Genomic DNA, 15,271 nt, shown 5'->3' on the forward strand with positions numbered 1-15,271 from the left:
CTGTAATTGACATCTGGTTTATGAAGGTGTTTGTATTATTTTAAATCTGCGCTTAAAAATTACAAACTGCAAGACAACTGCTTATTGAACAACATGGAAGGTTTTTATTGAAGGCTGAGAAGTGCAATTGAATTAAATGTTACAACTTTCATTTTGTTGTTGTTTGTTTTTGTTTCAGGAACATGCACAAAACATAAGCCTATAACTATACGTATATGCAAAACCCAAAACAGAATGTGGTTTTAATGTCGGCAATAGTATTGATCAACAAGTGGAGTGCTTCACTGGCAATAGTTCACAACGGTGCATTTCATTTCTTCAAATAATTTTAAGTGAACAACGGTTTTACTTTAGAACAGAATGCAGCCAAGAAAACAGAAAAAACTCACAAGTCGCTGTCGTAGTTTTAATTCACTAAGCAGGTGTAAAGCTGCATTCCTCTTTTACAGCATAAAAAAGACCGTCTAAACTTGTTCAGATCAGCCAATGAAACAGCTAGATTCAATCTGTACAACCTAAATAGTTACAGTTTACTATAATACAGGGTACTTACACTACATACACAAATATACATTAGGTTAACAACCCTCATTGAACTCCAGCCTCATAATAACTGCTTGAAAAGAAGCGGTGCAACATACAAAACACTGAAACTTTTAAACGGCTAGTATGAGAACAGTTTTCAAGTTAAATACTGAAAGATTCGTTACACCACCTTGTTCTTTGAGATTTCTCCATTCATCCAAACGCAAACGGTGATGTAAAAGAAAGGTGTCCTTTTTGTAACGCCTTCCCCCATTCCAGATGGGGGCTCCCCAGTTGCCTCTGGTCCTTCTAAGGTTCTTCACATTTGCCATCAAGAAAGTGCTTGCACCTGTCAGCCGCAGCCATGGACAGCACAGCGTGTATATATATATATATATATATATATATATATATATATATATATATATATATATATATATATGTGTGTGACAGGGAAGCAACTGTGTGCATCTCTCCAAGTCACGGTAAAAAATAAAAACAAACAAACGCATGTAGATCACTGAAGATCGGTCTGACGCTGCACTGGGAATCCCTGCGTATTACACAAAGCGCTGTAATGACGCGTGCTGTTCATTCCAATGAATTCGTTTCATAGTATTCACTGTCCCTCTCTGGGAGTACTTCCATTTCACAAGCGATTGTCTAAAGTAAAATTAATTGTATTTATTTTTTCATTTTTTCCTTCAAATCAGGATGTGCAAACGCAAATGTAATATGCCTGTAACTGGAGCGCAATTGTCCTCGTTGCGTTTATTTTATTTGTTTTACTCGACCCCCATTGTGTCCAGTCCATTGTGGAAGCGGCGGGGGATGTTACGCTGAGGGCCCGGTGCTCTGTGATGATGGCTGGGCAGGCTGTGTCGCGGTCCCAGGCTGCTGTGAAGAGGCCGGCGGGGAGCCGCTCTGGAGCTGCGCCTGAAACTGTGCTAGCTGCTCCGGGCTGGCCAGATTCTTCAGGAGATTGTTTTCCTGCTCCAACTGCGAGTTCCTGTCGATCAACTCCTTTATTTGTTCCTTTAAAACTTCCACTTCTTCCCTCACGGCATACATCAAGTGACTCTTCACTAGATCCTGAACACAATAAAAAAAAAAAAAGAGTAAAGTTTATTCCAGTAACATACTTAAATATACAGCTGTTTACAAACGACTGTGTTTCAAATATATTATTTTCCAATGCTGTGCACTGTTATTTTACACAAGTCAACTTTCTATATTTCTAGAAACTACCATTAGTTCTCCATTACTTAATGTGTTTGCCCGATTATTCATTATGTAAAGCTCGTCGTTAAAATATGAAGTATGTGCTAGGGATCGTGCAACACATCCTTGTGCATTACAGTTGTAAAATGAACACCTACACAAACTGATCCACAGCCCAGCATTTCGTTAGCTGCTGTCTTCTGTATTCTGTAAACGCGCGTCACGGAGCAGAGCGCTTCTGCAGCACTACGATTACTCCCTCTTCCTTACCGGAACCACAAAATCCGTCAGAAAGAACTACAAGGCCGGCCCACACGCCGCAGAGCCAATCAGCGATGGAGCTATTTATAACAGGGTGTTAAACACTCCATGTTCGCCTAGCAACAGCCGGCACTGAGAAGATCGCGTGAGAACGACTGTAGGCACAGATCCAATAACAAAAGAACAGCCAAGCAGGAATGATATAACACACACACGCACACACACACACACGCACACACACACACACACACACACACACACACACACACACACACACACACACACACACACACACACACACACACACACACACACACACACACACACACACACACACACACACACACACGCACACGCACACGCACACACACCACAATTCTACTTAACTACGTGTTCACAAGTATTCCAACCCGCCTTTATCAGCATGTATTCCTTACTATGTAACCTCGCTTGTCTTAAAAGTGATGATGTGCGCACAAATTCATTAGAACTGCCCTGGCTGCATAATATAGTAGCGCGGTTTATTATTACGCAAACATTGTAGAAATGCACACCTGTATTATTATTATTGGCTACGTTGCTATTCTAATCGCCTCTGTGTATTCCGAATTCAACACATTCTGCTGCACCCTCACAGTGTATACTCCTGGCTCTAAATCCCGTCGTCTTTGCACATTACACATAACACAGCCTGTGTTACAAATACTCAATTATTTCTTGGAATGCAATTACTGTATTACAGTCAGTATGTTTACTGTATTGCAGTTAATATGTTTACTGCAAAGTACTTACCATTGCCTGTTCAATTTTGTTGTCTATGGCCACCACACTGGCACCCGAAGAACTGAAAAAGACCAAAAGATGAGAGTCAGGACAAATGAGAATCAAGAAGGCTTTAAGTACTTGCAGTACCCATACAGTAAATACAAAGCAATCTTTCCCTCAACCCAATGCACCGTTCTCATCGCACCACTGACTGAATGACTTGAGACTACAAGAACAGGCACCTGGAAATGGAACACCTGTACAATCTCCAGACAGGCATCGGCATGCTATTTTATTCACTGAAGCACATTTACTGACTCCATTTCAAAATTGTAACACTGTACATCTGCACCAAGAACTGCTGGAGGAGTGGTTGCGTTTACATAATATGACAACCTGTGAACACACATCGCATGCTTGTTCAGTATGTATGTGTTAAATTGTGTGGCGATACAGTAGCATTTACAATTCCCTTTGCAAAATATCAAACAGAATATCAAATGAAAAATGTAGACCCCCGTTTACAGCTGAAGCACATCTAGAGAAAGGCTGGCCAAGCCGATTGAGATCAACGAAATTAAACGCATATTTCAAAAAGAATGTCACTGCAGCGGTGGTAGAAGCAATCTGCGACAAACCCGCGGAAAAGGATTATCAGCAATAGAGCATCGTCCGTTTTGCTGTGCTGCAGAGCTACACAAAACCCTAATAAAAACATCGGATTATTATTATTATTATTTTACCTATTATCGAGTCTCACTGATGAGTTGTCTGTGCCCAGCAATGACGACAAAAAAGATATTGAAAAATGTCTCAGCTGGCAAACCCCAAGATCCATCGCCCCAGTATAACACGGCACATTCATGCTATTCCGCCCATAAACACCACAATGCAGTAAAAACTGATTATCTGCTTGCCGCTGGTCAGCATTCAGATTGTGCTGCGATCAGTTTTCTTCAATGGTTTTCGTTGAAAAAGCTATTTCTTCATGGAAAAGCTCGCAGATCAGCTAGACCGTTTCTCTCCAGCTGCTGCACAAAAACCAAGGTCAGCTCATCTCCACTCGGCTGAAAATCTGCAGGCTCCGGGATCATTTGCATAATATATGGTAGAAAAACAGCACTAAGCGCAACCCCATTGGCACAGCGCGATATATTAAAATATATGCAACCCCGCCCCCACCTGGCGCTCAGCCGACCTGTTTCAGTATAATTTATTCAGAGGCTGCTTACAAACTGGGAAGAACCGGCTGGAAGACGAAAGAACGCCCTAAACGATTTGCAAGAATACATGACACGACGCTACAGTATATATTGAAAATAGAGTACAGTACTTCAACTGATTAACAAAAAACACCGTGGTTATTAATATTATAGAACGAATTGTAGGATGTTTGCTATGACAAATCTAGACTATTGCGTGATAAAACAATAAGACACTTTTACCGCACAATTGCAGCCAGTTCTGTTCTTTAAACTGATTTATCTATAAAGTAGTGAACAATAAATACAGTGCAATTGCTCCAGGACAGGTGCTGTTGCTTTTTTCATGTTCACATCAGACTCGGTACAATATGTACCCACACTGCCACCTACCGGTTTATACGACATGCTACATGTACAACGATTCCAGCTTTATCAATACACCACAATATTAAATTATCCGGTTACCATGAAAGCACGCATTCTTAAGAGATACCAAATATAAACCTATTCAAATCAGCTGACTTTTTTCTTTTTTCTCCAAAGTAAAAATATTTGTAATGGTGCTGTTCAAAAATTTTAATGACATCTTCTAACATGCAATTGGTTAACTAAAAATAAGTATTTAGCCTGCATCTTGCAGCATAATATCAACTTGCAAAAAACAAGCCTGAACCAACAGCTTTAATAAATACTATTTACATTTTTTTTTATAAACCTAGAACCTACTAAACTGTAAAACTGCATGCCATTGAAGTAAGTATGATGCAGGTGGCACTTTCATTGCCCTGTATTACAAGAGAAGAGAGCTACACACTGCTACAAAACAAGCAACAACCCGAGACAGGAACAACACATGAAAGAGGAGGACATATTACACAATATTCTCAATATTCATCACAGACCAATAAAACAGTGGTCCTCATATTTCAGCCCGGTCCTCAGAATATCCAGTAACCGAAGGAGTGTCCAGCCGAATAAAACCTGTCCTGTCGTCTGGACTGTATAATATAAACACATGCTTTCAATGTCATTGCAACAGACCCCCTCCCTTAAGTTTGTAACTTAAGTGGAGGATTTTAAATGTCAAATGTTACACAGATAGGCTACCAGCCCAAGCCACGTTAGACTTGCTATATGATCGGACTGGTAAACCAAGGGTTTATAAAATCAGTTTCCCAGGTATCCACTTTAACTGAACTCTAAGTTCTAAGGAGCGACAGAGACTGGGGAAGTTTGACCTTTTCACCGATTTTGCATGATTTGCCGTGTAAATTAAATCCACAGGGGATCTTTTCCCTTGGCATTCACACATTTCAGAATGAGGTCAACACAATAGGGGCCCCTGGGCATCTGTAAAGACAGCATTTTCAGACTGGAGAAAAGCTTTTTAGAAGAATCAGCACCTGGGATTAAAACACACATACTTCTACAATGTAACCCACTGTACCCCCCCCCCCCCCCCCCCACACACACACACACACACACACACACCACTGGTAACTGTACTAATTCAGTCTATCTGCCTGTGCAATCTCACTTATCACAAAGCTGACAGCACTCCATTGTTTGAAAAAAATGGCTTACACAAATGCTGGTATTTTTAAATAGAATAGAACTAGAAGGCAACAACCTTCTTAATATACTTATTTTTAAACAGGGTAAACTTGTAAGAAACAGTATCCTGTACTGCAGGCAAATTATAAACAAACCTAACATCTTTACGCTCCCCTCCCATATGATATTTGATCTCTGAAAAAATACGCCCCTTGAATCCCACATGGCTGATGGAAACACTCCCTACTCTCAAATAAACTAGCCTACATGCCACTGCCACTGGCAAGCCCAGAAAGTGTTAAATGCCAATGTAAAACACTGTGGGCCATGTCCTTGTACAGAACACAGGTAATCCTCAATTAGCCTGAATGTAGCTGCTTACACCATGATGCCATGAATCCTACTAAATGGCTCCAAGTAAATAGTTCTCAACCTCAAGTCATAATTTGTAATATTAAATTATTCATACAAATAAGTTCAAATTGCAGTGATGGATTTTTTAAAGTGATCTGCCAGTACCATACTGTATACTTTGTCCTGCATACTCTTTTCCTGTGTAGAAAGTTTGATCTACTTTTCTAATGCCACGATTGGTCGTGTTACGTGGCCCACTGTGTAAGATCAATTATGTTTGAATCATGTGTGAGTTTACGACGTGCACTGCACTATAAGATGACAGACAGTGAAGAGGGAAACCAACTGTACCCCCCAAAAAACAAATGAAATCAATAATATGGGATTTTATCAATATTATTTTAGTTTTAAAAAAATGACGACAGTCAGATTGTTGAAGAGGGCGGTCCAATTTAAAGTATACAGAATTAGTGTTCTCTGCAAGAGCAGCAACACAGCAAATATCACGCATTTAAGAGATCACCACCACTGAAAAAGCCTGGACAATTATTTTTTTTAAAGAAAAAAAAAAAAAAAAAAGCAATGGGGAAAATACAATTATTTTTTATTTCATAGAGTTCTGCATTTCAAATATTGAGTATTTTATAAATATCTATTGTATTATAAGGAAGCACCATATTTTTTTTAGTTACTATAATATATATATATACTGATTTCATACCTATTATAACTTAATAAATAGTAAACCTTTTTTTTTTGTAGTTCTTTGAAAATTATCGCGTTTATTGCAATTATCGTGATAATAACACACACAATAATCGTATGAGAAAACGTTCATATCGTGACACCCCTAGACATAACCACATTTTCAACATTCAGTAAATCCCAAGAGAAAACAAAGAAACCCAAGCCCAAGGGAATTAGGAGGAGCAGGGTTTAGCACATGCACCTGAGCTTTCTAGTTTAACAGTTAGCTTTTGGACCACAAGACACACAATGTAGGCACTGCATTGGCTTTTACAGGCAGGTACAGGACATTCTAGAGTGCACCGAGACTTGGAATCTCAACTCTCAACTTTAAAACAAACAAACAAACCAAAAAACAGTTTGCAGACTGGCTTATTCAATACATTTTAAACATTTCGATGACCACCAACAAAAAAAAAATAAATACAGTAAGTTCTCTATAAAAAATTCTTAAACAAAGAAAATCTACAAAATCCATTGTAAAGCACAAACAAAAAATACACACAAGCAACATTGGTCCACTTCTTAATAAAACAAATACCTCTTCAAGTGCTGTTCCAGCTCATAAAGCAATACTTTGATGGCCATCCTGTCACAGCCTTGCTCCCGAAGAGCAGTTTCTCTCATTGATTTGGTAATCTGTTGTCCACCTCAGACTACTGAAAACACTCCACTTTCCAGAAGAGTACTGCAGATCTGCTGCCTTGGGATTTCTACAACTGAATATCCCGTGGAATATCACACGAGAGAAAAGCAGGCCAGCCTGTCCAACTCAGTGCACAACTTACTCCTTCACTTGCCTTCCTGTGCAATGTGCTCTCTGGGCAGGTTGTGGGTGATTGAAAGAAAACAAGCAGGACAAGCCGTGATGTCACGCAACTGTCAAGTCATGTGACACGATGTTACATAAACCATCAACACAGATTAAAATCTTTGACGATTAGTGATTTTACAACTCGCTGAGTTGGACTCCTTCCCTGCCAAATGCTGGATTCTGACAGTTTCGAGACTCTCTACAGCAACCGTGTGATCTAAACAATGCCAATTTTGAAAACGAATTAACAGCCCTGTAATTAAATTTAGTTTACAGTAATCTCAGTTTCCCGTCTCATAGCACAGACCAGACTTAACGACGCAAGTGAACAGTGGATTAATTAATGGATTTGGAGTGGGTAAATATACCTTTCACACTGAAACCGGTCAAGCTTGTAGGGATTTTCTTTAGGGGAGGATTTTTTTTTGTTTTAATTCTTTAACACAAACGTATTACCACTGTAATATTTGCTAACAATGCTTTACGATTCTTACACCTCACTGACTAAAAATGAATACCTCAAGCGGAGCACTGTATTGCTGTTCAGGGTGGTAGCAAGAAATACAAGTAAACAAAAACAGCAAACAGACTTCAGTTAGGACTATATGATACTGCTCGCTTTTCCAGAGTTTGTGCTGAAAACAATATGCTTTTAAAAAGCACACTCTCCATATTATCATCAAGGGGCAAAATATTTTTTCCTTCAGAACTGAGTAAAGGAAACATATTGTAGTGCAGACACGATGAACAGTTTAGGTTGAAGTCGAAAACTTGCAATCCGATACCTACCGCCTTATATCTAGATTGTGCCATCTAAATATTATAATGTGACTACAAGGCATAAGCCGTTGCAGTTTCTCAAATGGCTCTGTGCTGTAGCTGACAGAATCACATTTATGCTGCACAGTGAACTTCAAAGGGGTGAGGGGAGGGTGATAAACAACATATTGAAATAATGTACTTCAGTCCAGTTAATGTAAAAGGTTATATGCTGCAATTTGGCGAATATAATTTGACGTGCTCTTTAATAAATGTTGAAGATGCCTTGAAGGCCAGTTTAAAGAAAATATGGAGATGTTATCTAATGGCAAGAAGCAAATATGAACCACATGCAATATTAAAATTAAGAAAAGATTGCTGAAGAGGTTCAAAATTAAGAAACTACTGCAAATAGGCCAAAGAACTGATTTCTAAAAATCCCAATAAAATGTTAATGTATTGTAGCTATTATTTAAATCAGGAAATTATACGACTAAGAGTGATGCAACATCACATAACTAGAGGACAGGATGAGGCTATGGTTTAACGCATATGAGAGTTTGGAAGTGACAGTATATAAAACTACAGCTAATATTAGCTCCCTATCATCTTAAATACCATTTATAATAATAATAATAATAATAATAATAATAATAATAATAATAATAATAGATTTGCTTATGCTTCTTATACACAAAAATACAGACAGATGCAAATACATGCAATACGGAACAGAGGCCAACAAAAGCCTGATAACTTCTCCACAGACGCCCCGAGCATGGCAAATGTCAATCAAATAGACAAAAGATGAACCCTAGCATTACAGCTGAACACCTGCACTGTACCACAGAAACACCCGGTGGATTTCCTTTTTTGTACTGCTCTGAATATGATCAGTGAAGTAGATTCTATTTGAATGCCATCTATCATATTGTACAGTCGCCCTTTGATTTGCAGAATACATTCACAACAAAACAAGAATGGAAATAATGCTCAAATATCTGTGTAGTGTTCTTTTGAGTAGATATCATGTGTCTAAAAAAGGCAATCTGCTGTAGTGTGGTCACAGTCTTTTTCAATAGGAGTGGTCACCTGTTGATAAGTCAGCGCTGTGCTTCAGTACAAGATCCCACCAGGTATTGCAACACTGTGTTGGGCCCATTCTGCTTCTATTCAAGGAAGGACAATTCTTTGCACCCTCTGAATAACCAAACCAGTTACACCTATAAAAACTCCCCCGGGGTCACCATGTCGCTCAAACAGCTTGGATGGTGCTAGTTCACGTCCAGGCTGTGCAAAGAGGCCGAACTTTTCTGCGAACCCCCCCAAGGGGGGGAAGTCACATTGGCTCCGACACTTCTGGGGTGGGGGATGGGAAGCTGGCAGGGCGCAACAGCGAACCCTACTGGACAGACACAGGGCCGATCTCTTTCTTCAGGGATTTGTGATCCGCCCACTTCTGCTCTGGATTGCTCGCCTTAAAAACGATTTTGGCCTTAGGCTTGTGAGATCAGAGGACGAGCACATGCCCTCACAACGCTGGGGACGCTGGGGACGCTGCGGTGAGGAGAAAAAAAACATAATTGAACATTGCAAATTGGGGGAAAATAAACAAATAATTGGTCACTCAAATTAAAAAAAACCCTTCCCTTGTTGCCAAAACACCTCTAGCCTAAACCCGTCCTTCCTTCTGGTCCCACATTGTTTTTTTTTTTTGGAACAGTGTTTGCATAGTTCTTTTACAGAGGGATTAAAAGAAATCAGAGTTCTGTTATTTTAAAAGTTAAGTTTATTCAAGGTATCCAGTATAAAAAAGGGATTCCTAAATGTGGCATCCATTATGATATATAAAACACCTAAGATACAGCTTGGGGTTAGCGAACCTCAGAGCCTTGTCTTTTGTAAAAGGATGGGCTATGTTTGGCAGCCGAATGCAAAAACACAATTTCTTTAACTGCCAAATTCCCTGCTACATTCTGGCACATGTAATAGGGCATACTATTAATTAGAAAGGCAGTAGTGCAAGTAATATGGAACGAAACCTGGCATTAAATCGGATAATCCCTGCAAAAAATGCAGAAAACATTGAACAAAGAGCTGGAATCATCGTTACTGCATGAAGCATGTAAAAGTGCCTGGGGCCAGCACAGAAGAAAGGACTTGAAGTGTGCAGAGACTGGCCTTTCTTGTGCTGTCATAGCCACAGAATCTGCACCAGGCTGTACTTTCCCCTCTTTTGTCTGAAATCACTGCAGCTTTTATATGAAGTGACAGATGAATCAGTGTTATGATGTAAGATGCAGGCAAGTCCCGTCGCGTCCCCGTCCCCCCATGAGTAAAGCAAATGGAACAAACAAACTGCGTCAATCCTCAAGAAAATAACACCCCTCGGCCACAAACCTCTCTCTCAGCTTAATCGAGCGGTTTACTTTCTGGAAACAAAAGTAATAAAACACACTCTACATAATGCAAAAACTAAAAACTATTACATTTAAAACAATAATGTTTTACAAAAGATAGCAAAACTGCTCAGACAACAAACACAAGGAATGCATGTAAAATGAGTTCCATAAAATCCAGGATTGCAAAGCCCATCTGAAATGCAGACTGCAGCGCTCTGCGAAGTGGGGGTTCTGCTACTGCCTTACAACACCAGCCTGTCTGCTTTGCTTATGTCATTGTTCACCAATGGGGTTAATGTCTCTGAAACAAACAGCAGCAGTTAAGGTTGCTTTTCACTGCTCACTATGATTATACCAGCATGTCATCTAGATCAAACTATTACTTTTCTACAGGCTAAATGGTTAAGACTAGAACATACGGCTGTGATTTCACAACACGGTGTGTGGCTTGGATTTTTATATTTAACTACTCTGATTTCTATTATAGGGTTTCCAAAGGCAACTAAAGTGATTAAAAAAAAGCTTCAAAAACATATATAAAGGGTAGAGTAATGAAACGCTGGTACAGCATTGGCTTCTTTAAATTGACAGAGGCACATGAAACACCATTACATATATAGCAATACTGCAACATGATGCTATTCATTGCTATATAGTACACTGCCCCAGTGCAGATACAGTGTGACACACCAAAGAACTGGGAATTGAATCACTGGTAATGGCTTTAGTTTTTGTAGAGACGAGCTGGGTTTCTCATTCTGCACTTTTTGCGAGCAGCACGTTTTGAGAATGGACTGTTACAGCGGAGTGGCTTGAACAGCCTGTTTCTCTAGTGTTGAAATAATTTCAATGTTTTAAAGTGGATGACAAAATAAAATAAATTCTCAGGAGGATATGCGCTATAAATAAATACAATAAACCAATAAATCCATTCCCAGGGGTTTCTGTTTTTTGCTTTGTTGATTAACTTTCTCTTCAATACGGCAATCTATTTGTTCTGTTCACGCTTAATCTGTCAGACATCACAAATCATAACGTCCCTGACCGCCATGTATGCAAGGAAGCGTAACCCTACCAGTTCAAGAAAATGAATCTTACAAACCGATTCACACACACCCTTACTGTAAACTACATTGTAAGTGAATCTTACAGACCTACTAACAAACAAGCTTACTGTACAGTACATTGTAAATAAATCTTACAAACAGATTAACACACACAATTACTGTAAACTACATTGTAAGTGAATCTTACAGACCTACTAACAAACAAGCTTACTGTACAGTACATTGTAAATAAATCTTACAAACAGATTAACACACACAATTACTGTAAACTACATTGTAAGTGACTCTTACAAACCTATTAACACACACAACCCTTACTGTGGTATAGTATTTAAAATGCTGGTTTTATTTCACAGTACTTCACAACATGCAAGCAATGCATAAATCCAAGTAATCTTCATCCCTAACCCTTTCTTAGGAGGACCTTACCAGCTCTCTCACTCAAACATAATTATAAGCGTATATGCCCTTCAAGAGGAGAATACAAAAGGCTACATGGATGGAAATACCGTAATACTGCATAGCAGTTTGATCCATTCCTGGTTTTACTAGGTGTTTAATAAGACACATCTGAGCTTGTTACCTATACTAATCAAGATCATCATAAAACATGGAATGGGTGAAACAGCTACAAAATAGGAGTCTCATTTCCATCCATGGGCTTGTTAATAAAACAAGTTGCACAAATGAAAAGATGAGCAACTTGGGAACGTGACATGAACAGCACTGTCCCATTAATACCACTTCCTTTTACTATTACTTGGATGGAGCCCTGAAGTACAAATGAGATACATACAGACACGTGTGCTGTCAAAAACAGCACACATTTTACAAAATTGTAAATACTGCAAAGACCAATCAGTGAAGGACCCCCCTGCCGCAGGACCCTTCTATTACTCAGTAACACTACTCATAACCCCACTGAAATTACAGCAGCACACAACAGCCCAGTATATCTGGGCATGTTAACATTACATTCCAATCTTTAAATCAAGCAAAAACTTTTTTTTAGCTTAAGATGTGCAGTTGCATGTTCAAACCCTTTTATTTACAGCCAGGCTGATAAGCTGCATTACAGAAAACACAACAGCAGCAGAAACGGAAACGCCACAGAAAGCAGCCATTCCACAGTATGAAGACTTGCTTCAGCAGCAAGAGAGGGCCAATGGACTGTCATTTGGTGACTAAAGTGGTTGGTGAGAGATGGTAAGGAGGGTTAATGCAGAATCATCGGCTGTGTGGAGGTGCTGCACACAGGGGACTGGACTCAATCTACATCAGGCACTGCATTGCTGGTGTGAAAGGGTCTGGAAAGCCAGTGAAGAGCGGAAGTCTGTGACTGTGTTCGCTAGTATAGTATAACATTCGACATCCACGCTACAGGATACAGCTCCTTTGCTGGTGCCCCCATCCGTCTGTGAGGATTTAATATTTTTGTTTCAAATAATGGCTTAATCCAGGGAGATTCTGTCATTCAAAAGTAAGAACTTAATTTGTAAACTCCATTCATAAGCCTTTAGTCACATCTGTCGTGCTGGCATTTACTGTGAACATTTACTGTCCTAATTCCAGGGAGACCATCTGCAGTACAGTCCGTGCACCAGCATTATGGAGTTTGTTTATTACAGAAACCAGATGCATTTGACCACAGGAGGCCTTCTGTGAGTCTGCTTTGCACCGCACCTCCTTGGAGTCCTCTTACATTTCTCTTTTCATCAGGTATGCAGCTCCATAGTTTTTATCACCTAATCCCTCCAATCCAATGCCTCCTGACTAATTATCATGAAAAAAGTTCAACACATTATGGTTGAAATTGAATAAAACAGAATGGATTATTAAAATAAAATCTAATAGTTAAAACTCTATTTAAAACAATAATGTTTTTCAGACACTTTTCTTTTGTAACTTCAGTAATCTCTGTAGCCAGCGAAGGCTTATTTAACTATTATACCACACGCTACATGAAACGGTGCCAGTTCTTTAATCACTTCAGATCAAATATGTGTTATTGATAATCTTCAAACAGCTGGTACACACATAGTTTAGTTTAATTACTCTCTACAAGGGAAGAGAAACAGACCAGATCACACAGGCAAGTTGTGTGAGTTAAGGTATTGAATTTTTTTTTTTTCCTGAAAACCCCAGAGAAGCAGAAAGCTAGCTTCCACAGCTGGGGGGCTCAATCCCAATCTCTGGCACAAGAACAAACGCTGCGCTAGTACACAGTATAGGCCCCTTTTTCTTTTCATGCTTTTAGAATATCATGTAGCTTGCCTTCAAGCTGCAGAGTGGCTCATTTCATAAAGAGGCTAGTTTAACTACATTTTGTGCATGTTTTGGAATTCAGTGAGAATGTTGCATTTTCAGATACATCTTTTACACCCCCCTTTCTTATCCAATCAAGATCTCCTGTTCTAAAATAATGTTTGCTAATTAGATCAGTGGTCTGTAATCACGTGGCAAGCCTGTGCTAAATGCAGCCCACTTCTGAATGGTAGTTTGGTGTTAATGTGTAGGACAGAGGTTATTACCCTTGTTAATACAGCAAGACCCACTTCTCAAAAGCTGGCTGGGAGACCACAAGTGAAGCTGCGCCTGCGGTTCATCACTCAAACTCTTGAGTGAGAAAATACTCTTAAAAGACTCTAGGGTCTCAGTAAACATTTTTAGCTATCTTGCTCCTAACCTTTCAAAAAGGTCTAGTGTAAAACATTCCATACAGCTGAAATACTGTGCCCCCCCCCCCCCCAATGGAGGTGCAACCAGCAGAGTATTAAACACTGTTTTATGTATGTATTTATTTTTTACTGGTATTACTACAACCAGCCGGGTATACACCATTCTTTAAAGTATTAAACGGGCAAGGCACATATTTGATAACGATTGAACTTTACAAACTAACTTTTTATTTTACTGTTATCTGTGATACTGGCACTTATTTAGTCTGGAAAAGCCAATCACAGGTGAGTTCGTGTTTGAGAATTAGGGACAGATCAGTCCCAGCAGCATTATCCACTTGCTCAGTATATAAAATGGATCGGTTTGTAGTGCGGGGAAAGCGACCGTGCAGGTGCGTCATCGTCTTGAAAACCAATCGTTTTCCTGGCCCTTCACATTAACTTCGTCCTCAGTGTGTCGTCTGTGGTGATGTACTGGCTAATGATATTTATTAAAAACAAAAGTGCAGCAGGAAAAATTGGTACCATCAAAATTTAAAAGAAAAAATTAAAAGATGATCCATTTTACAAAGGGCACCAGGTTCGTGAAACAGAAAACACATTACATTTTGACGTGACAGAGGCGTTTGCTTGCGTAAATATCCCTCTTGAAAAACTGGACAACAAAAAGTTACGTAAATTCTTCAGACTGAGTGTAGCAAATGGTGGAGCGATTCCTTCATCAGCCCAGCTGAGACATGAATACTTACCCAAAGGTGGTAAGTATCACAAGCAGGAGATTATGGAATTGTTAAAACAGTGTGTCACTTTTACTGTACACAAATGACGAGTCGACTGATGCCCAAGATCAGTATGGGTTACACACTATTTGTTTTGAACACGCATCTGACGTACTAGACCTGAAAGCTTTCCTTGCAGA

The 15,271-nt window shown here is 39.4% G+C and overlaps 1 protein-coding gene across 4 annotated transcripts in view; it reads right to left on the reverse strand.

The window, feature by feature from the left end:
• Positions 1-81: 81 nt before the first annotated feature.
• The window catches only part of LOC121327599 (TSC22 domain family protein 1-like), a 47,866-nt gene continuing 32,676 nt past the window's right edge, over positions 82-15,271 (reverse strand). Inside the window, exons 1-3 of one of the 4 annotated variants that reach the window (XM_041271708.1) lie at positions 7,174-7,275; positions 2,800-2,851; positions 82-1,617 (exon numbers count right to left, since the gene is read on the reverse strand). In XM_041271708.1, coding sequence (XP_041127642.1) covers positions 1,360-1,617; positions 2,800-2,851; positions 7,174-7,259 — 396 coding nt within the window. In that variant the 5' untranslated portion in view covers positions 7,260-7,275 and the 3' untranslated portion in view covers positions 82-1,359. Of the gene's footprint in view, positions 1,618-1,904; positions 2,100-2,799; positions 2,852-3,515; positions 3,851-7,173; positions 7,276-15,271 lie in introns of those variants that run through there. The other 3 variants (XM_041271707.1, XM_041271706.1, XM_041271709.1) reach the window with 3 other exon arrangements.

The sequence above is a fragment of the Polyodon spathula genome, chromosome 15, assembly GCF_017654505.1.
Source record: "Polyodon spathula isolate WHYD16114869_AA chromosome 15, ASM1765450v1, whole genome shotgun sequence".
NCBI lineage: Eukaryota > Metazoa > Chordata > Actinopteri > Acipenseriformes > Polyodontidae > Polyodon > Polyodon spathula.